The sequence below is a fragment of the Schistocerca americana genome, chromosome 7, assembly GCF_021461395.2.
Source record: "Schistocerca americana isolate TAMUIC-IGC-003095 chromosome 7, iqSchAmer2.1, whole genome shotgun sequence".
Lineage (NCBI taxonomy): Eukaryota > Metazoa > Arthropoda > Insecta > Orthoptera > Acrididae > Schistocerca > Schistocerca americana.
In genome coordinates this window covers 443,886,268-443,909,413 of record NC_060125.1, presented here as the reverse complement: position 1 = coordinate 443,909,413, position 23,146 = coordinate 443,886,268, and the positions used below count along the sequence as shown (strand labels likewise).

Below are 23,146 nucleotides of genomic sequence, written 5' to 3'. Positions count from 1 at the left end.
GCATTGTCGTGAAGCAACATAAGACTGGAAGACACTACACCATGCCGTCTGTTTTGTACGGTATGCTGGAGCTTTTTTCACTCGACAATCGAATTACAGATCGTATCTCACAATTGTCAGGTTACTTAGTTTTCTTAAACATTATAAGCTTCGACAACTCAGCACACAGACAGACAGTACAGCTGCAAATGGTGTCTAAACAGGCGCAAAGCATGCTGGGAGCCGTCGCGCGCACTGCACTCTTACTGTAATTCGCAAATGGGTCTTATCTAAGAAATACCCCTCGTAGTAACCCCACCATGTTTGCAGTTATCTGTAATTAAATTCTCTCTGAAAAAATCTGCACAAATATTACCAGACATTGACAAGATTTCAGTGTGGTGCAAAGATCGGTTACTTGCTTTAAACGTTCAGAATTGTAGAGTTGTGTCCTCCAGTAATCGAAAACAGGTATCTTTTGACTACAACATCAATGAGCCACAGTTAGAATCAGGAAACTAATGCACATAACAGGGGTAACAATTTGTAGGTGTACGAAATGGAGAGATCACATAGTCGCAGTGCTAAGTAAAACAGGGGCCACACTTCGGTTCATACTAGGAAAACGCAATCTGTCTAGAAATGAGACTGCTTGCAGAACACTTCTGCGAACCACCCTAGAGGACTTAGCAAGTTTATGGCAACCATACCAGAAAGGACTATCAGGAGATACTCATCGTATACAAAGGGCAGCACAAATGGTAACAGATTTGTTTGACCTATGACAGAACGTCACACAGATGCAAAAAAAAAAAAAAAAAAAAAAATCAGAACAGACGAACACTTGAAGACTACCGCACCGAAAACCTTGAGAACTTAAAGGAAAAATTTGACAGATTACCGAAAGACTCCAGTCAAAACGAGGCACGTAGAGTAAATGACAGTCACTCGGAAATGTACTTGGGGCAACCAACCACGACAAAGCTGTTAGCAGGCATGCAGAATGTATGAGACATATGAAATACCCTCAGACTTCAAGCACAAAATATCCACAAAATAGTGAATATTTTATAGAGGATATTGGACATGTGGGTTTCGGAGGAAGGCTTTGCTTTGGGAAGGTGCACTCGTGGTGTGGTCTGCGAGTCATTTTGTCGACAGAAGGCAGTCAGTGAATCTCATTAGGAGAGGATACAGGGAGTTTTCGCAGAAGTGGGGCTGTGGTCGGATCAGTGCTTTTGTGAGCAGAGCCAGTGATAAGCCTGGCTGAGGGTAGGAGAAGCCATCCCATCACTGCCATCCTCAGTGAATAATTGAGTACAACATTTTTGGTTTTTCTGCGCGAAGATCGAACGTTGATATAATGTGGTAGCACACGGCCAGTAAGAGGAAGACTGTTAGTTTAGCTTCAAAATTTTGGTCATCCAATCAAATTGTGTGCCCCACCACGGTGCTTGGAGTGAAGCGGTCAAATAATCGAGGAGACACTGCTCTAGGGCAGTACCAGCCTCGTGCCTGTTAATGTGTGTTTTGTACACCAAGAGTGGGAAGTTTCTGCTGCATAACCCTGCTTTTTCATAAAATAAGCGCTATTTTCAGCTGTCACATTGGCAATAGCGCTGAGTCATCCTCTCTCACGAGCATTGCACTCACTTATCTACTTTGATCATAAGCATTTTTATTGACTAAGGAGAGCTATGTCGATTTCCCTTAGATTACGTTTTGAATGTGTTATTTCATGGCTATTTTTCTAACGACCTTGCAGTATTCAGAGGTAACAAGCAACAACATTTTACACCATGTCACACCACGACACAGGTCCAAGGTCACTCCCCAAAGTAAGCTAACTGTATTTTCATGGTGCTGTGACATGTCTTAGTAGACAGGTCGAAAAAAGGTTAATCTACATCTGTAACATGTTTAGATAAGATTTAGACAGCGTTGAAATTTTGGAGTTATCAGGAACAAAGTACAGGGAGTGTGAGGTTACCTTCATTGAGCAACAGCATTAAAGGATCACTTTTTCAAAGTCCCGTAGTTCCCACCCACTTCGGCGCTTAAGTTTGAAATTTGGCGCAGAGGTGCGTGCAGTATTTGGATCGACGACGCTTCAAACACCAACATGTCGAGACATGCGAAGGAAAGTACAAAGCTCAGAAATTCACGAAATTCATGTGAGTCGAAAAACGGGTTAATGATGTCACATTGGCACCAAATTTCATCATAGTTCTACCCAACACCAACGTGTCATACTATGAGAAGATCATCACAGACCCTCTTATCAACATTTCAACCCTTCTTTCGACGTCTCTGTGATGGAGATCAGAATCGTGACGTCCAGCATTGAAATTGCGTGTTGTTCTCATAGGTGGGCGAGGAAGATATTTCAGACACACCGCCGCTCAAAACTGACACGAAAAGGACCTCAATGAAACCACCCCTGCCACAGGAGCGTTGATTCCCCACATATTTCGTGCCTGGAAACGACAGTTCGCAGTGCGACGAGCAACAGGAAGATGTTATTGACTACCTTTGACACTGCGGACAGCCTCAGATGTTTCAACCCTTCTCTAAGGACATTGCGGGGCTGCGTCCACTTTGAAAGTGATCGCTCCCCTTTGGAGTGCAGCGCGACAGCATTTGATTCTCTCTTGTACACGCTGGAACACTAGAGACTGTTCCAAACCATTTGACGAAATTTGAACGAAGCAGAAAAGGGTACTTATGCTTTTTCAGCCCTCCTATTTTCCTCCTCTTGTGGCGGTTCAAAATGGTTCAAATGACTCTGAGCACTATGGGACTTAACTTCTAAGGTCATCAGTCCCCTAGAACTTAGAACTACTTAAACCTAACTAACCTAAGGACATCACACACATCCATGCCCGAGGCAGGAGTCGAACCTGCGACCCTAGCGGCCGCGCGGTTCCAGACTGTAGCGCCTCTAACCGCTTGGCCACCACGGCCGGCTCTTGTAGCGGGATCATACGGGAGTGCAACATTAAAATGTGCGTAAATAAATGGCAAAGGGTCCCTCTAAGACGCTTCCTCTATTCGGCAACACCGTCGCTGCCACCCATGCAACTTTTTTGAGCACATTACAAATGTACCTGTCAGAAACTTCGGCACTAAATCGGCCTGGCGGCTGCTCTATTGCCTGAAGGTAGGGAAACCCAACCAAAGGGGTAAGAAGGGGTTGCCTAACCATCAGGCACTAGAGCACCCGCCAGGCTGATTTAGTGCCGAAATTTCTGAAGATACATTTCTAATGTGCTCAGGAAAGCTGCGTGGATGACACCGACGGTGTTGCCGAATTGAGGGAGGGTTTAGAGGGACTCTTTGCCGTTTGATTCGCGCACAACGGTATGTGTCACAGTTCCAACCTCCATCGCAGAGGTGTCCAAACAGGGGTGAAATGTGGGTTAGAGGGGCTGCAACGACCTTCCCATTGTGTGACACGTACGCGGTAGCGTTGGGCAGATATTGTGGTGACGTTTAGTGCCAATGTGTCATCATTAACCCACCTCACGGCTCGCATGAACTTCTGACCTATGGCATTACCCTCGCATGTGTCGACGCCTTGCTGTTAGAAGCATCATCAAGATCGAGGTTGACGTCGGAGGGCGGCACGCTTTTGTACTATTGCGGAGGAAGGTTATACGCACCTTTGAATCAAATTTCAAACCTAAACGTCGCAACGGGTGTAAGCTACGAGGTTTCGAAAAAGTGATACTTTAATTCTGTTGCGCAGTGTATAAAGTTTACAGGCAGTAGCTGTGAGTGTCAAAGGAGATGAAAGAGGAGAAGTTTTCGAGAAGGAAATGTAAGAGGCTTGTAGCTTATCCCTGCGTTTTTCTAGTCTGTCCCTGCATCTGCTACCTAACTCCACAGTGTCTTTTCTGATATCCGCGGATGGACAGCATCTTCGGAAAGTTGCAAAGTTTATTTTCTGTGTGGAATCGAGCCATCTTTTAAGACGCGAAGAGGCTGAAAATGAGGGAAGACATGAGCTATAACATGATCGAGATCATGGTTTGCACTGAAAGTAGCTGCCAATTAAGAGATTAAGGGAAAGCGTCTTGAGTAGCCCAGTTTTATTTTCTACATGCACCGCAGCCAGACTACGTATGGCAAAATAGCCGTAACCATCAGTAGACGTGGAAGCATCAACCTAACAGCGATAATGTAATAATGTGGCCTTTGTTATGCTCAAACGGAATTTTATAAAATTCTCAAAAATTATTTTACACCGCATGCATATTTGTGAACGTGTATGGGTTGATATTCAAGACGACCAGAAAATGAATAAACAAATTATGGAGACGTACTGGAAGAGGAAAGGTTGGTTTGGAAAAGGTGGAATCTCCTTCAGGCTCAAGGCACCATTTCAGGCTGTACAGAACTTTTTCAACTACTCGTACGATAGGATATCGGCATACGGGAATGGAAACTCTGTTGAGATTGCTAATTCTCTGCTCTGAACCAATAATGTTTCTACAAATTGCTTAATATTAAAGGCGTTAATGTTGCTTTTACTGATGTTCGCTGCACGTATTTAAGGTTGACGTGAATTATGTTGAGTGAGAAAGGTGACGGGACAAAGTGTGATGTAATACTCACGACGTTGAGCTTCTCGTAGGCCCACTGGTCGTGGGGTCGCTTGTAGAGCGGCGAGTGGGTGTCGGCGAAGCCGGCCCAGTTGCCTCGCAGGTCGTACGACATCACGTGGATCGCGTCCACCAGCCTGCAACACAGGGGGGCCGTAGGGCCGCTCTACAGCTTCTGTGTCCTGAGACTAGGCCCCCCAGTTGTCCCACATTCCAGTCGACTTTCGTACGCCGTTTGGGAATATCCAAACTTTTCCACTGTGAGCGAAATTCGCTCAGCAAAGAGGCCAAATATTTTATTTCCGAATTATGGCATCGTCGACAATAAATAAGAATTAAAATGACAGTTGCAGTTATAGAGGATGCTGTTCCAAAATGTATTCTGGAAAAAATACGTGGCCTAACCTGAATATTTTAGTAGAGCCTACAAACATCCATGGAAAATTTAAATTATAGATTGCAGCCATCAGTCGTCGTCCTTAAATTTTTTATTGTGCAGATCTAGATTTCGGCTAGAAGCTAGCCATTCTCAATGCTAAGAATACAAGAAGTACATAGTTAGATGATATCGTAAAAAAGTTACAAGTAATGGCTTAACTCGTATGGTTTGTATATTACATACCACTATTATTTTCGCTCAATGCATGTAATTCCCTTTGGTCGGGCTTCATCCGCAGTTCGTTGAAGACTACTGTTTGCGGAAGGTAGGCTGTATGCAGGGCACATCTGTTGGTTATAATCTAATAGTGGTATGTAATAGACAAACCACACGAGTTAAGCCATTACTTGTAGCTTTTTATAACATCATCTAAGTACGTACCTTTTGTATTCTTAGCATTGAGAATGGCTAGCTTCTAGCCGAAATCTAGATCTGCACAATAAAATTTAAAAAGGACGTGTGATCACTGCAATCTATAATTTACAACTCAATATAACAGTCGTTGAGTGCAACAGCTTTGTGAATGGAAGGTAACCTGATCCATGGAACGTCTTGTCGCAAATGAACGATAAGCCACAACTGCCAGTGGCATCGTTAAAATACTGGTACCTTTGCTCGACTGCTCAATGTAATGCTGAAATGGAATCTTACAAACTGGTCAATGAGTGTTTTTCGGCACACTCGTATCTGTGAACGTACATGAGGTAAAAGGAAAGAATAACGATTATACATCTAAACAAATGAATACAGTGAGATAAAAAAAGCAGTAATAAAAAAGGCAGTCTGTTCGAAGTACACGTGTATGAACTAAATTCTACTGCTGGGTGACATTCCTGGTAGGTTAAAATTGTGTGCCGGGCCTTTCATTTAGGCATACACTTTGCTGCAGAATGAAAAATTCATTGAGGGATTCAGTTTCTGTTGCTCTTTCCCACCCTATGTAACAAGCCTTGTTATTCATCGGCAATGACGGCGAACCCCCTGAAGCCATCCAATGTGTGAAGCGGGTTCTCGCGACGAGACTGCAAGTTTTTATTGCTGGCCTGGACATTTGCTTAGAGGATCCTGTCCCGTTACTACACTACTGGCCATTAAAATTGTTACACCACGAAGATGACGTACGACAGAAGCGGAATTTAACATACAGGAAGAAGATGCTGTGATATGCAAATGATTAGTTTTACAGAGCATTCACACAAGGTTGGCGCCGGTGGCGACACCTACAACGTGCTCACATGAGGAAAGTTTCCAACCGATTTCTCATACACAAACAGCAGTTGACCGGCGTTGCCTGGTGAAACGTTGTTGTGATGCCTCGTGTGGGGAGGAGAAATGCGTACCATCACGTCTCCGACTTTGATAAAGGTCGGATTGTAGCCTATCGCGATTGCGGTTTATCGTTTCGCGAATTCCTTGCTCGCGTTGGTCGAGATCCAATGACTGTTAGCAGAATATGGAATCGGTGAGTTCAGGAGGGTAATGCGGAACGGCTCGCTGGATCCAACGTCCTCGTATCACTAGCAGTCGAGATGACAGGCATCTTATCCACATGGCTGTAACGCATCGCGCAGCCACGTCTCGATCCCCGAGTCAACAGATGGGGACGTTTGCAAAACAACAACCATCTGCACGAACAGTTCGACGACGGTTGCAGCAGCATAGCATATCAGTTCGGAGACCATGGCTGCGGTTACCCTTGACGCTGCATCACAGACAGGAGCGCCTGCGATGGTGTACTCAACGATGAAACTGGGTGCGCGAATGGCAAAACGTCATTTTCTCGGATGAATCCAGGTTCTGTTTACAGCATCATGGTGGTCGCATCCGTGTTTGGCGACATCGCGGTGAACGCACGTTGGAAGTGTGTATTCGTCATCGCCATACTGACGTATCACTTGGCGTGATGATATGGGGTGCCATTGGTTACACATCTCGGTCACCTCTTGTTCGCATTGACGGCACTTTGAACAATGGACGTTACATTTCAGATGCGTTACGAACCGTGGCTCTTTCCTTCATTCGATCCCTGCAGCCGGCCGCAGTGGTCTCGCGGTTCTAGGCGCTCAGTCCGGAACGGCGCGACTGCTACGGTCGCAGGTTCGAATCCTGCCTCGGGGATGGATGTGTGTGATATCTGTAGGTTAGTTAGGTTTAAGTAGTTCTAAGTTCAAGGGGACTGATGACCACAGATGTTAAGTCCCATAGTGCTCAGAGCCATTTTTTCGATCCCTGCGAAACCCTACATTTCAGCAGGACAATGCACCACCGCATATTGCAGGACCTGTACGGGCCTTTGTGGATACAGAAAATGTTCAACTGCTGCCCTGGCCATCACATTCTCTAAATCTATCAGCCTCGTCACAATACGCCAGTCACTACTCTTGATGAACCGTGGTATCGTGTTGAAGCTGCATGGGCAGCTGTACCTGTACACGCCATCCAAGCTCTGTTTGACTAAATGCCCAGGCGTATCAAGGCCGTTAATACGGCCGGAGGTGGTTGTTCTGGGTACTGATTTCTCAGGATCTATGCACCAAAATTGCGTGAAAATGTGATCACATGTCAGTTCTAGTATAATATATTTGACCAATGAATACCTGTTTATCATTTGCAATTCTTCTTGGTGTAGCAATTTTAATGGCCAGTAGTGCACAAAGACTAAAAATTACTCCAGATAGGTAGGAGATGTGTTCGAAATCGGTTCATAATACTTGCCAGCCATTCATTCTCTCACTTCACAAACGAATGAAACGTACAAATGTTCAAATGTGTATGAATTCCTAAGGGACCAAACTGCTGAGGTCATCGGTCGTTAGGCTTATTCACTGATCAAACTAATTTATGCTAAGAACAACACACATACTCATGCGCGAGGGAGGACTCGAACCTCCGGTGGGAGCCGGCGTGCAATCCGTGACACGGCGCCTCAAACCGCGCGGCAACTCCGCTCGGCTAAATGAAACGTAAGCAAACCCTGATAAGCGATGCAGTGGGAAGCGGAAGAATGCGGGCGCGCTACTCACTCGCAGAGCTCGGGCACGTGGTAGCCCTCCTGCAGGCGGAACTTGGCGAGCGGCACGGCCATGGTGATCTCCCAGCCCTTGCCCTCCGCGTCGAACGCCTCGCGCAGCTCCTGCACGAAGCACTTGAAGTGGTTCTTGTCCGAGAAGCTGCCGCCGCGGTCCGCCGCGCCGGGGTACTCCCAGTCCAGGTCGAAGCCGTCGAAGCCGTAGCGCTTCATGTACTCTGAGGGCAGCCGAGACGCAACTTAACGTCCTTCTCCAAAGCTACATGCTTCTGCAAGTGTGTGCAGAACAAAAATATTTTTGTTCTTCGTACTATTTTCACGAATTAGTCACTGTACGAGCAAGAATTAACAAATCTGGCTTTTTTTTTATCGGCACCAAAGATACGAGTGTTAATACATGTTATGCGAGAGTGTGCAACATGCAATATCTCTAGCTAAATTCATAGTGTGTTTGTATGTATGTAGTAAGTATGCCCACTGCGCATGTTCTCAGCTTGAATATTACATGTATTCGCCTTATTTCATAAACGTTTCTGCGCACGTTTGAGTTTTAGTAACAGTTATGGAGTAATACTGTCGTTGTTGCGGATGTAAAGAGAAGTATGTGAAAGGAGGCTCAGATACTTTTCATAGGTATGTACAACAAATGTACAACTGTAAACATCATATTGTTGTGAGGCACTGTATATACTGAAAAAAATCTGGAGACAGGTATTATAAACTCTTTTATTACAGAGATAATATTTACGAGACAAGTGCTAGATGAATTTGAAAGTCTGTTTGAGTAAGCTACCAGTTACTGTTTACATATTGGTGCTATGTTCATATGCAGATAAAATTTATACATGACGATTTGATTAATTTCCCCCAATTAATGGAAACACTTGTGTGTAACTACGCATTTCTGCGTAAGACAATTTCCTGTACAGTGTCTTGTAACATAATTGATTAGAACAAATTCAACAATATCAATCAGTACAACAGAATAACTAAAAAAAGATATTGTTGGCGCCACTTCTTTTATTACCCCGAAATACGAGCACTGAAATTGTATTTTTATTTTCTTGCGCGCACCGTATGATTTTGCTTTTCTGAAGAGATGTCGAGAAAATGTTAATATTTTACTTGTCTATTAAAAAGGAGAAAGGCAAATAAAGAAAAATTGAAAATAATAGTGTACAAGCAAGTGGTGCAAATCGCATACCTCATTTACTGTAACAATTTCATAGGTCCAAATGCATTTTTTTTTCTTTTTTTTTTCTTTGTGACACTTCTCCGCAGTCACTTGCACAGGGTGAAAATTATTGAACTATACGAAAAAAAATCGTCATAACTTTTGAACGGTTTGCGTTAGGACGTTCAAACTGCACGGTTAGCCGCGGGATATGACGGGAATTAGTATGCGCATTATGGTTTCGTTTAGCGACGAAGCCCACTTGCATTGGGATGGGTTCGTCAATAAGCGAAACTGGCTCATCTGGGGAACTGAGAATCCGCATTTCGCAATCGAGAAGTCTCTTCACCCTGAACACATGACTGTTTGGTGTGCAGTGTCCAGTCACGGAACAATCGGTGCGATATTTCCTGATGGTACGGTGGCTACCGAACGGTACGTGAAGGTTTTGAAAGGTGGTTTCATCTCCATAATCCAAAGTGACACTGATTTCGACAAGATGTGATTCATGCAAGACGCTCGACCCCATCGAAGCGTGGGAGCGTCTGATGTCCTGGAGGAGCACTTTGGGGACCGCAGTCTGGGTCTGAGTACCCAGAGCTCACTGACATGGGCCTCGATTGACCGCCATATTCTCCGGGTCTGAACACACGCGACTCTTTTCTGTGAGGCTATATTAAAGACTAAGTGTGTATAAATAACCCCAAAATCATTTCTGAGCTGAAAACAGCTATTCAGGAGGTAATCGATATCATCGATGTTCCGACACTTCAGCGGTCATGCATAATTTCGCTATTCGTCGGCGCCACATCATCGCCAATGATGGCAGGCACATCGAACATGTCATAACCTATATCAGAATATCTGCAGTGTCGTTTACATGTTCAAAATATAATGTATGCGTGCCGCAGTTTGTAACTAATTTACGTTTTTCGAATATGGTTCGGTAATTGTCACCCCGTACGTAATGATTAGAACAAAGATTCTGAAATAGAAATAAGTGAAAGAGGAAACGTAAAAAAATGGCTCTCATTTTTTACTCCGTTATCGAAAAAACGCGAATTAAGTGGAATCTGAGCTATGACATTGTGGCGAAAAAGCACACTACCATTGCTCGTCATATCTTTAACGAAAATTCACTTTCTGGTGCAAAGCTGTTAAGATGTCTGTAAAACACGTATACAAACTTTCACGGTACTTCTCAAGGTCATCTATTTGTAGCAGTGGAGTAATAAAACTCAAAATACGCTAAGCGCTATACAGGTAAGATGCCTAAATTGGATGCTGAAGTACAGCTGTCAGTGTGTGCCAGTCAAAGATCCTCGTATTTCGTTTCGTGCTTAACCAGTTTTCACGAAATACTACGAACTCTGCTTGCTAATGCTATAGCTAATACTGCTTTCCACTTTCTCTGTTGCATTTGCTTCTAAGTGTTCTGCCTCACGTGGGGTGAGGTTAATAATTACTCTTGTTTCAGTGCTCTTTATTAAAGATCAGATATATTGGTATAAATCTGATAGGTTTTGTTAGGCAATTTTTATTCCAAATTAAACGTCCAAGCTACCTTTAATCTCTGCAGGGAGCATGTTCCACGACATGGCGTCACAGTCCACTACTGGAGACACTGAAGGCAATCATTCTACAACGACAGACTACGAGGGTCAACTAAGACGTATTTGGCCCTACATGTTTTCAGTCGCGACCATACACATACACTGTAACCAAAGTATAATAAGTGTTCCAAGTAGGTTCGACTATTTTCCACATAATCCCCGATGCAGGTCAATCATTTGCCCATTCTAAGTTAGAAACTTTGGCTTTAACATGCTTGCCTTTGGCTTGAGGCGCGAAATCTGGTTCGGCACAAATTCTCACTGTCGTCATTCCATTTCACACCAGTATTTCATGAGAATACTGGTGGTAAACATTCCACAAGGCTAGTATTCGTGATTGATGAAAATGAGTTGGCATTCCTAAAATGACTGGAAACTCAATCCCTTTCGACAAGCAGCCTTTTAATCATTTGCAGCGACCGCTGTCAATATACCTACGAAAGTGTGAAATCTTGTGCGTAAGGGGCACAGCTATTCAAGACGCAAGGAGAGACATTAGCGATGTGTGCCTATAGCGCGCATGCCCCCCGCAACGCCTGCGTGGAATGTCTGGCTGTTACAGCCAGTGGTGACGGTGGGTGTGTGATTGTGAGGTGGTCACACAGACTGGGTGAGCGCTCTCGTTTGTCCTCCGTACTCGGTACTCGCTGTACTCGTTACTGGTTTCTAGATACTAAGTTCTCGGTACTAGGTACTCAATATTCGTTACTAGGTACTCGTTGTACTTGGTACTCGTTACTAGGTACTAGGTATTCGATGGCCTGTACATGGTACTTGGTACTCGTTGCTGGGTACTAAATCCTCGGTACTAGGCACTATGGTACTCGTTACTAGGTAGTAGGCATTCGATGGTCTGTACCTTGTAATTGGTACTCGTTGCTAGGTACTAGATCCTCGGTACTAGGTACTGTGGTACTCGTTACTAGGTAGTAGGTATTCGATGGTCTGTACCTGGTACTTGGTGCTCGTTGCTGGGTACTAGATCCTCAGTACTAGGTACTGTGGTACTCGTTACTAGGTACTAGGTATCTGATGGTCTGTACCTGGTACTTGGTACTCGTTGCTGGGTACTAGATCCTCGGTACTAGGTACTGTGGTACTCGGTACTCACCGACGACGCTGGCGATGAGGCTGCGCCTGCGGGCCGGCACGGCGGCCATGGCCGAGTACTTGCGCCCGCCCTCGGCCCAGCCGCCGATAGCCAGCTGCGTCTTCAGCCCTGGATACTTGCTCTTCAGCGCCGTGAAGTTGGCGAAGCCGTGGTTCTCCACGTCGTTCTGCCGAAAAGCGTCACACACATACGTATATGTCTATGAATTTACCATTAGAACAGTATCTGAAATAAGTGACAGTTCAACACGTAAAGTAGTCTCGTATTTTCTGAGGTAACTCTTCTGATTCAAAAAGGGTATTTTTGGCTCAAAAACGGGCTGTTCGAGCTATATGTCGTGTAAGTTCGAGAACCTCTTGTCGACCCCTATTCAATAGTCTGGGAATTCTGACATTGCCCTCACAGTATATATTTTCTTTAATGTCGTTTGTTGCTAGCAATATTAGCTTATTCCCAAGATTTAGCAGCTTTCACTCAGTTAATACTAGGCAGAAATCAAATCTGCATGTGGAATGCACTTCCTTGACTCCTGTGCAGAAAGGAGTGCACTATTCTGCTGCATCCATTTTCAATAAGCTACCACAAGAACTCAAAAATCTTAGCAGTAGCCAAAACGCTTTTAAGTCTAAACTGAAGAGTTTCCTCATGGCTCAGTCCTTCTATTCTGTCGTGGAGCTCCTGGAAGAGCTGAAAAATTAAGCAAATTCTATGTATTGACTCGTTCCATGACCATGGAGACTTCTCCTTAATTTGGTCCCACGGAACAATAAATAAAAAAGAAATCTTCTTTGGATTGTGCTCAGCGCTTCGATTTGTTGCGTGAAAGACATTTTTAATGCAACCCAAAACCGCTATAAATAATCGTATGAATGCGACAGCATGCGTCCCTAAAACGTTCCACAACGCGTGGCATAAAACGGGATTTTCCGGTGTTCATACCTCGAGTTTTGTTGGTGGTAAAAAGGTAGCGTCAAGTGTTTTGGATAGCCGTTGGGCTAGGTACGGACCGTTTGTGTACCAATGGAAGGGTCGTCTGAGTGTCACAACCTACAGTACACGTCACACACTTTCTCCTGCTTAGGCAAATGGAGCAAATCGGTCAGCCTGATGTGACTTATGGAGTCATCATCAGTTCATCGGCGGTTCCTCGAAAGACCCCTGAAATAGCGTATTTTTACTATATTTTCGCCTTCACCAGCGGACCAAAACTCAGTCGAGGATTCCAAGACGGCTATGCTCAGCAAATGGCTGAAATTTTTACGATGTATTCCTAAGATCCCGATCTCAAACAATCTTGAAAATTTTCACCATACCTTTACCTGTTTTTGAGCTACAGATGTTCATTCTTACCCTAACCAAGTACGTAAAATACGTACGTAAAATCCGGTGTGCGGCAAAAACGTAGATTATAAACTGACGTAGTAAGGAGAAATACACAGCAAAGTGTCTCCTTCATCACCTGGGAACCCCTTGTTGTAGCACTGAAACGCACGCAATTATTTCACTTAAAATGCGGTTTTGTGTTATTTCAATTTCACATAAGGAAATTATCTAAGTTTTACTGACCAATACACTTGTTTTCATATGGGTTACATGCCCTTCCGTAACAGGGACAAGGAGGAAACCAGCGGAAAAATGCTCCTATCGGAGCATAAAAAATGCGGATATGTTCCTGCTTATTTATAAGACTGAAAAGTGGGGTATAAGCTCCTGCACCCTACCTTCCTTAGTACCTTTTAATTTTGAAAAAAAAATGGATAGGAACATATTCGCGCTTTTTTATGCCGGAGGAGAAGGCAATGGCAGTGGTAAAGATGCGGAAAAGTAATAAATACTGGTAGATACTAGACAGTGGTTGTGTTATATAAAGAGCGAAGCACACAATGGCAGTGTGAGGGGAAAAGAGAGAGACACAATGTCAGTGGAACAAAGTTAACAGTGACAGAACGGTTCTAGCAAAAGAGTGGAGGAGACAGTGCTATAGGGGAGGGGGAGGGATAAAGAGAAAGAGAAAGGAAAAGTGAGAGCCAGTGATAAGGAGAGACAGAGTATATGATAACTGCAACGAGGAAGAGCGACAGCGACAGTGAGAAGAGAAAACAGCAGTAGCAAGGAAGGAATGAGATATTAGCAGTAAGGAAGAGCAAGAGGGAGACAGAACGAAGGGGACTCTGGCCGTGACACAGGAGACAATGACAGAGAGACACAAAGGGATAATGACAATGAGTTGCGCTGAAAGAGTGATTGAAAATGGGCAACTGGGAGTGGATGGGTATAAGCGACTGGCAGTAATGGACTAGTGAGTATGAGTGACTTACTGTTTGGGGGGCTTGTGGGAGTATTCGGTGAGCTGCATGTTAAAGAGAGCGCGAATGTGTTGGAATGTCAAAATTTTTGGAAAATTTTTAAAGGTGTTGAGGAAGGTGGCATCTGGTACCCCACTTTTCACTCAGAGCATATACTTCCATGAGGTTTAGGGATTTAACCTAGATGACGTCCATATCTTGCCACGATATTCTGGCTGACAACGAGGAAGGTGTCCGACGTGATTATGGCAGTACGACGGGACTTAACAGACTTGAACGCTAAACGGTTGTTGGAGCTAGACGCAAAGAACATTCTGTTTCGCAAATCGTCAAGGAATTTAATATTTCGAGACCCACAGCATCAAGAGTATGCCGAGAATACCAAATTTCAGGCATTGTCTCTTACTATGGACTATGCAATGGCTGTCGCTATTCAATTAACAACCGAGAGAAGCGGCAGAGTTGTCAGTGCTAATAGACAGGCAACTCCGCGTGAAATAACTGCAGAAATCAACGTAGGACATGCGACCAACGTATAGTTAAGACAGTGCTGTGAAACTTTGCGTCAGTGGGCTATGGCAGCAGACGACCGACGCGCGTGCCTTTGTTACCAGCATGGTATCGCCTGCAGCCCATTCCCTGGGCTCGTGACCATATCGGTTGGACCCTAGACGAAAGGGTAGCCGTGGTCTGTTCAGATGAGTCCCGATTTTAGTTGGTAAGTGCTGATAATAGGGTTCGAGTGTGACTTATACTCCTCGACGCCATGGACCCTAGTTGTCAATAAGGCACTGCATAAGCTGGTGATGGCTACATAATGGTGTGGGCTGTGTTTACACGGAATAGACTTGATCCTCTGGATGTTTGGCTACTTGGAGACCATTGTCGATTGTATAGAATCAGCATAGTGAAATGAAATGATCGTAAGGCATTATTGGCCGGGAGTCCTTATCTGCTGCATAGTAAACTGCTTTTTATTTGACGTCAACTCGGCGACGTGCGCATCAATGATGATGAAATGACGAACAGGACATCACAACACGCAGCCCCGGACGGATAAAATCTCTGGCCCGGCTGGGAACTGAACTCGGGTCCTCCGCAAAGCACTCAGCCACACTGAAGGCCCACGAAGAGATCACGGTAAGTATCATAAAGCTGTTTCTCAGAAACTTTGTTCGGTAGAAGTTGGTTCAAAATAAGCGAACAGGTATCTTAGATTATCCGTAGATATCCGACGGTCTCTGAAAAAACAATGGTCAAAGTTACTTTATGGTCAAAGGTACTTTATGTGCCTTTTAGCGAGTTAGCATTTCAGTAAGAGTGGTTGTACAGTGGCTCGCGTCGCGGCTTTGCACTTTTGCGTCCCGTTTTCGAAACCCGAGTATTACTTTTGTTTCTATTTTTGACTCTCATTTATCCACCCATGTCCATAGAAGATTATTACACAAATGTTTTGCAGTGTGTGTTGGAATAACGTTGTCTTAATTCGTCTACTAATTGTATGTCTGGTGAATGCAGTTAGAAAAAAAAGGATAGAAAAATTATTTGAAATTGTTTTTGGTGAAATTCCAGTAGGGTATCTTGATTCATAGCCAAATTGCAAACGCTAGTTTTCGGAAAAGTGGTCCTTTATGTGTAGTTTGCCGACAAATTATTGCTAACGCGGAGAATCTTCAGCAATGTTCTTTTCTTTCCTGATTGAGATCCACACGAAGAAATCTCGCTGTGGCAAACCCGCCTTCACGCGATGCTCATGGCGTTGGAATTTTCTATGTTTCTAATGTTTCTAAGATCCGTATCATTCATGAGAATGCAACAGATCCTCCTGAAGAATAAACATATGAACAAAAAAGCAGAATAAATGTTCAAATGTGTGTGAAATCTTATGGGACTTAACTGCTACGGTCATCAGCCCCTAAGCTTACACACTACTTACCCTAAATTATCCTAAGGACAAACACACACACACACACACACACACACACACACACACACACACACACATGCCCGAGGGAGGACTCGAACCTCCGCAGGAACCAACCGCACAGTTCATGACTGCAGCGTCCGAGACCGCTCGGCTAATCCCGCGCGGTTAGGAGAATTAAAAACTGATATAAGAATATGAGGATTTTAGAAGATTTTAACCCCTGAAAGTACCATACACACACACACACATAATAAACTTATAACACTTATTGTGAAACTTGGTTGTTATGTTGGATCCACTATTTAAACTTTCGTGTAATGAGCATGTACTGACATCTGTAGATAAACGAAAAAAAAACAATGTAAATTAGATGAAAATAGTAATCGGGTTTCGAACACACACCTAAATTGCGTCGAAGACTTTGATGGTCATTTTCTCAGAAGCGGTCGAGTATCTACGGTTAAGCCGAGACTTGTGTTCTCTTATTTTGCCTCCTCTTCCACTGAGCGAAGAAAATTGGGTTATGGCACTTGCCGTGTTCTTCTCCTAAGAGGTGGATACCTGCGAAGTAAAATACGTAGACGTGGAGTCGTGACAGAAATGAGCCATTGCGTTTGGACGCGTCCATAACCACAGCATGAATGATGACCCTCATTTGCTCGTGTATCAACATGAACTGTCCAAGTTTCTACAAGAAATGGTGTACCACTGGCAGCCATGTTGTACCCCGAAAGAATAGTGGTCGTAGAAAGAACAGCGACCGGAGACGAGTGTCACATCTTGTCAGTTACAATCGCTTTCGAACCTGACAGAAATTTCTGCTGTTGGCGAATGCAGGTCTATCTCAACCAGTTTCAGAGCGAGCATTGCGATGGGTATTCCAACCATGGACACTTGGGTGTTTCGCAAAAGATCATTTCTCAAAGTGCCACATCAAGATGGCTGTCTTTAGTGGGCCAAACACAGAGACTGGACAACAGCTCACTTGAGGCGGCTCCGAAAAGTCGCCATTTTGTCTCTTTTCCAGTTATGCACAGCATCGAGTGCACTGACGGCTCACCAGGACTCGTAGCCCACACTGTGTGTACGTTTTATTTCAGGCCATAGATGGTTCTGTCATGTTTTGAAGTTCTTTTCCCAACATGAGTAGAACCCAACGATTCAAGTTCCGTGAACATAACCTGTATGTCTGTTTCAACATCCTCTGTGTACAGCTGTTGCCCAGTCTTCTACATTTTCATAGTGAGGAAGCTGCGGATACTCCCGTCTGCCACGATGACAACATCTATGTTCAAAGGCTTTGACGAACAGTCATGGACCCTATCCTATCTCGACTGGTGTGGTAAATCCACCGATTTGCAGCCAGTAGTAAATGTCTGAGACTCTTTGTTAGTTAGTTAGTTTCATGTTCATGTTCATGTTCCAGTGTCGTCCTAACCGCCGTCTGGTTCACGTCTGCTGTGCACACATCAAGGTGGCTGTCTTTAGTGGGCCAAACACAGAGACTGGACAACAGCTCACTTGAGGCGGCTCCGAAAAGTCGCCATTTTGTCTCTTTTCCAGTTATGCACAGCATCGAGTGCACTGACGGCTCACCAGGGCTCGTAGCCCACACTGTGCCTGTGAGTGGACATGTGGCTGCTCCTTCAGCAAGGTCCGAGCAGGCACACGGGGGGAGGGGTTTATTAGTTATTGGGAGCTCCAACGTTAGGCGGGTGATGGAGCCCCTTAGGGAAATAACGGAAAGGTCGGGGAAGAAGGCCAGTGTTCACTCTGTCTGCTTGCCGGGGGGTCTTATCCGAGATATGGAGGAGGCCCTACCGGCGGCGATAGAGAACACTGGGTGCACCCGACTGCAAATTGTTGCTCATGTCGGCACCAATGACTCTTGCCGTCTGGGTTCAGAGGTCATCGTCAGTTCGTACAGGCGGTTGGCGGAATTGGTGAAGGCGGAAAGCCTCGCTCGCGGGGTGGAATCAGAGCTAACTATTTGTACTATCGTTCTCAGAACCGATCGCGGTCCTCTGTGTGGTGTCACCGCCAGACACAACACTTGCTAGGTGGTAGCCTTTAAATCGGCCGCGGTCCGTTAGTATACGTCGGACCCGCGTGTCGCCACTGTCAGTGATTGCAGACCGAGCGCCGCCACACGGCAGGTCTAGAGAGACTTCCTAGCACTCGCCCCAGTTGTACAGCCGACTTTGCTAGCGATGGTTCACTGACAAGTTACGCTCTCATTTGCCGAGACGATAGTTAGCATAGCGTTCAGCTACGTCATTTGCTACGATCTAGCAAGGCGCCATTATCAATTGCTATTTATCCTGTGATGCATGTACCGTCAGACCGATGTTCACCAATTATGGATTAAAGTTAAGTATTCCAGAAGCTACGTACTATTTTTGGTACTATACAGACCTAGTCCTGTTCCAGACCTCACGCCATCCTGCGTGAGCTTAAACGCGTGCCTTTCGGCTTCACCTCATAGTGGCTTGGCTGTCTTGCCAAGTCACAACACTCTGGTTTGGAGCCGAGTGGAAGGCTTAAACCAGAGGCTCAGACGATTCTGCGGAGATCTGGGGTGCAAATTTCTCGACCTCCGCTATCGGGTGGAGAAATGTAGGGTCCCCCTGAATAGATCAGGCGTGCAGTACACGCCGGAAGCGACTACAAGGGTAGCGGAGTACGTGTGGAGTGCATATGGGGGTTTTTTAGGTTAGAGAATTCCCTCCCTAGGCCCGACAAGACGCCTCCTGAGACGCGGCAAGGTAGGAGTAGGCAAAATGCAACAGGGAATAACAATATTAATGTGCTAATAGTAAACTGCAGGAGCGTCTATAGAAAGGTCCCAGAACTGCTCTCATTAATAAACGGTCACAACGCCCATATAGTACTAGGGGCAGAAAGTTGGCTGAAACCAGACGTAAACAGTAATGAAATCCTAAACTCAGATTGGAATGTATACCGCAGAGACAGGCTGGACAGTGAAGGGGGAGGCGTGTTTATAGCGATAAGAAGTGCAATAGTATCGAAGGAAATTGACGGTGATCCGAAATGTGAAATGATTTGGGTGAAGGTCACGGTTAAAGCAGGCTCAGACATGGTAATTGGATGTCTCTATAGGCCCCCTGGCTCAGCAGCTGTTGTGGCTGAGCACCTGAAGGATAATTTGGAAAATATTTCGAGTAGATTTCCCCATCATGTTATAGTTCTGGGTGGAGATTTTAATTTGCCGCATATAGACTGGGACACTCAAACGTTCATAACGGGTGGCAGGGACAAAGAATCCAGTGAAATTTTTTAAGTGCTTTAACTGAAAACTACCTTGAGCAGTTAAACAGAGAACCGACTCGTGGCGATAACATATTAGACCTTCTGGTGACAAACAGTCCGGAACTATTTGAAACAGTTAACGCAGAACAGGGAATCAGCCATCATAAAGTGGTTACGGCCTCGATGATTTCAGCCGTAAATAGAAATATTAAAAAGGGTAGGAAGATTCTTCTGTTTAGCAAAAGTGACAAAAAGCAGATTTCAGAGTACCTGATGGCTCAACACAAAAGTTTTGTCTCAAGTGCAGATATTGTTGAGGATCGGTGGACAAAGTTCAAAACCATCGAACAATATGCGTTAGATGAGTATGTGCCAAGCAAGATCGTAAGAGATGGAAAAGAGCCACCGTGGTTCAACAACCGAGTTAGAAAACTGCTACGGAAGCAAAGGGAACTTTACAGCAAACATAAACATAGCCAAAGCCTTGCAGACAAACAAAAATTACGCGAAGCGAAATGTAGTGTGAGGAGGGCTATGCGAGAGCCGTTCAATGAATTCGAAAGTAAAGTTCTATGTACTGACTTGGCAGAAAATCCTAAGAAATTTTGGTCTTATGTCAAAGCGGTAGGGCCGGCCGAAGTGGCCGTACGGTTAAAGGCGCTGCAGTCTGGAACCGCAAGACCGCTACGGTCGCAGGTTCGAATCCTGCCTCGGGCATGGATGTTTGTGATGTCCTTAGGTTAGTTAGGTTTAACTAGTTCTAAGTTCTAGGGGACTAATGACTTCAGCAGTTGAGTCCCATAGTGCTCAGAGCCATTTGAACCATTTTTTTCAAAGCGGTAGGTGGATCAAAACAAAATGTCCAGACACTATGTGACCAAAATGGTACTGAAACAGAGGATGACAGACTAAAGGCCGAGATACTAAACGTCTTTTTCCAAAGTTGTTTCACAGAGGAAGACTGCACTGTAGTTCCTTCTCTAGATTGACGCACAGATGACAAAATGGTAGATATCGAAATAGACGACAGAGGGATAGAGAAACAATGAAAATCGCTCAAAAGAGGAAAGGCCTCTGGACCTGATGGGATACCAGTTCTATTTTACACAGAGTACCCGAAGGAACTTGCCCCCTTTCTTGCAGCGGTGTACCGTAGGTCTCTAGAAGAGCGTAGCGTTCCAAAGGATTCGAAAAGGGCACAGATGATCCCCGTTTTCAAGAAGGGACGTCGAACAGATGTGCAGAACTATAGACCTATATCTCTAACGTCGATCAGTTGTAGAATTTTGGAACACGTATTATGTTCGAGTATAATGACTTTTCTGGAGACTAGAAATCTACTCTGTAGGAATCAGCATGGGTTTCGAAAAAGATGGTCATGTGAAACCCAGCTCGCGCTATTCGTCCACGAGACTCAGAGGGCCATAGACACGGGTACACGTAGATGCCGTGTTTCTTGACTTCCGCAAGGCGTTCGATACAGTTCCCCACAGTCCTTTAATGAACAAAGTAAGAGCATATGGACTATCAGACCAATTGTGTGATTGGATTGAGGAGTTCCTAGATAACAGAACGCAGCATGTCATTCTCAATGGAGAGAAGTCTTCCGAAATAAGAGTGATTTCAGGTGTGCCGCAGGGGAGTGTCATAGGACCGTTGTTATTCACAATATACATAAATGACCTTGTGGATGACATCGGAAGTTCACTGAGGCTTTTTGCAGGTGATTCTGTGGTGTATCGAGAGATTGTAACAATGGAAAATTGTACTGAAATGCAGGAGGATCTGCAGCGAATTGACGCATGGTGCAGGGAATGGCAATTGAATCTCAATGTAGACAAGTGTAATGTGCTGCGAATACATAGAAAGATAGATCCCTTATCATTTAGCTACAAAATAGCAGGTCAGCAACTGAAAGCAGTTAATTCCATAAATTATCTGGGAGTACGCATTAGGAGTGATTTATAATGGAATGATCATATAAAGTTGATCGTCGGTAAAGCAGATGCCATACTGAGATTCATTGGAAGAACCCTAAGGAAATGCAATCCGAAAACAAAGGAAGTAGGTTACAGTACGCTTGTTCGCCCACTGCTTGAATACTGCTCAGCAGTGTGGGATCCGTACCAGATAGGGTTGATAGAAGAGATAGAGAAGATCCAACGGAGAGCAGCGCGCTTCGTTACAGGATCATTCAGTAATCGCGAAAGCGTTACGGAGATGATAGATAAACTCCAGTGGAAGACTCTGCAGGAGAGACGCTCAGTAGCTCGGTACGGGCTTTTGTTAAAGTTTCGAGAACATACCTTCACCGAAGAGTCAAGCAGTATATTGCTCCCTCCTACGTATATCTCGCAAAGAGACCATGAGGATAAAATCAGAGAGATTAGAGCCCACACAGATGCATACCGACAATCCTTCTTTCCACGAACAATACGAGACTGGAATAGAAGGGAGAACCGATAGAGGTCCTCAAGGTACCCTCCGCCACACACCGTCAGGTGGCTTGCGGGGTATGGATGTAGATGTAGATGTAGATCTCTGCACCATAAGACGTAATAATGTGGAAAGAGTCATTTTACATACATATGACAACTTAATTTTTAAATATGGGATCACGCTGTAATTCCTACCCTATACCTTTCGAACATTACAGTTTTAATTTTGTTTTTAAATTTTACCTTGCTGTCTGTCAAACATTTTATATACTGGGTAAGTTATCAAAACTTTTTGCTGCAGCATTGTGCACCCCTTTCTGTAATAGAGACAACCTTAATGTGGAATAATGAATGTCATTTTTCCTTCTGGTATTGTGATTATACACGTCATTGTTCCTTTTGAACTGCAGTGATTATTTACAACAAACTTCATGATGGAATAAATATACTGTGAACCAATAATCAGAATGGCAAACTCTTTAAACAATGTCTACAAGATGATCGCGGATGTGCACCACATACTACACTTACAGCATTTTTTTGAGCAATGAAGACATTCTTTCATAAATACGAGTTACCACAGAACTTTGTCCCGCGTGACACAAAAATATGCAAAATATGTCAACATACTGAGTTGTCTTACCCCAAGATTTGGAGTTATAAGTGCAAATGTGGCTGAACTAAGTTGTTTTAGGAGTTCCAAAATGTGCTCTTTCCAGTTTAAATTCTCATCATAAGAAAACCAAATAACTTTGACGTTTCCACTGTATTTATTATTTCCCCACTTTGTGCTACACTTACCATTTGTGTAGTACCCCTCCCTAGTTGTGTATTTTAAATTTGAGAATGAGACCTTTCGTAGAAAACCAGTCAATGATAGTTTTCAAAACATCTTTACTATTTTTTCTGTTCCTTTATTTTTACTTGGATTCATTACCACACTAATGTCCTCTACAAAAAGAACTAATTCTGCTTGCTGTGTATTAGCAAGAAGACCGTTTACACATACAAAGACTTAAGATTATGCCTTGGGGAACCCTATGTCTGATTTCTCCCCCAGCCAAAATAATGTCTCCGGATTATATTGGTTTAGTTACGAAGTAAATCTTTCTGCGTTCTTTTGTTTTTGCTATGATATTATCCACCGGTTGGCTATACCATCAGTCCCATAAAACTTGAATTTTTCTACGAGAATATTGTGATTCACACTGTCAAATGCCTTAGACAGGTCGCAGAAAATACCAACCGACGCTATTT

The 23,146-nt window shown here is 44.3% G+C and overlaps 1 protein-coding gene across 1 annotated transcript in view; it reads right to left on the bottom strand.

Annotated features, from left to right (window-relative positions):
• The window catches only part of LOC124622411 (endochitinase), an 85,738-nt gene that overhangs the window by 26,855 nt on the left and 35,737 nt on the right, over positions 1-23,146 (bottom strand). The window contains exons 4-6 of the mRNA XM_047148099.1: positions 11,949-12,114; positions 8,046-8,268; positions 4,597-4,720 (exon numbers count right to left, since the gene is read on the bottom strand). Coding sequence (XP_047004055.1) covers positions 4,597-4,720; positions 8,046-8,268; positions 11,949-12,114 — 513 coding nt within the window. The remainder of the gene's footprint in view (positions 1-4,596; positions 4,721-8,045; positions 8,269-11,948; positions 12,115-23,146) is intronic.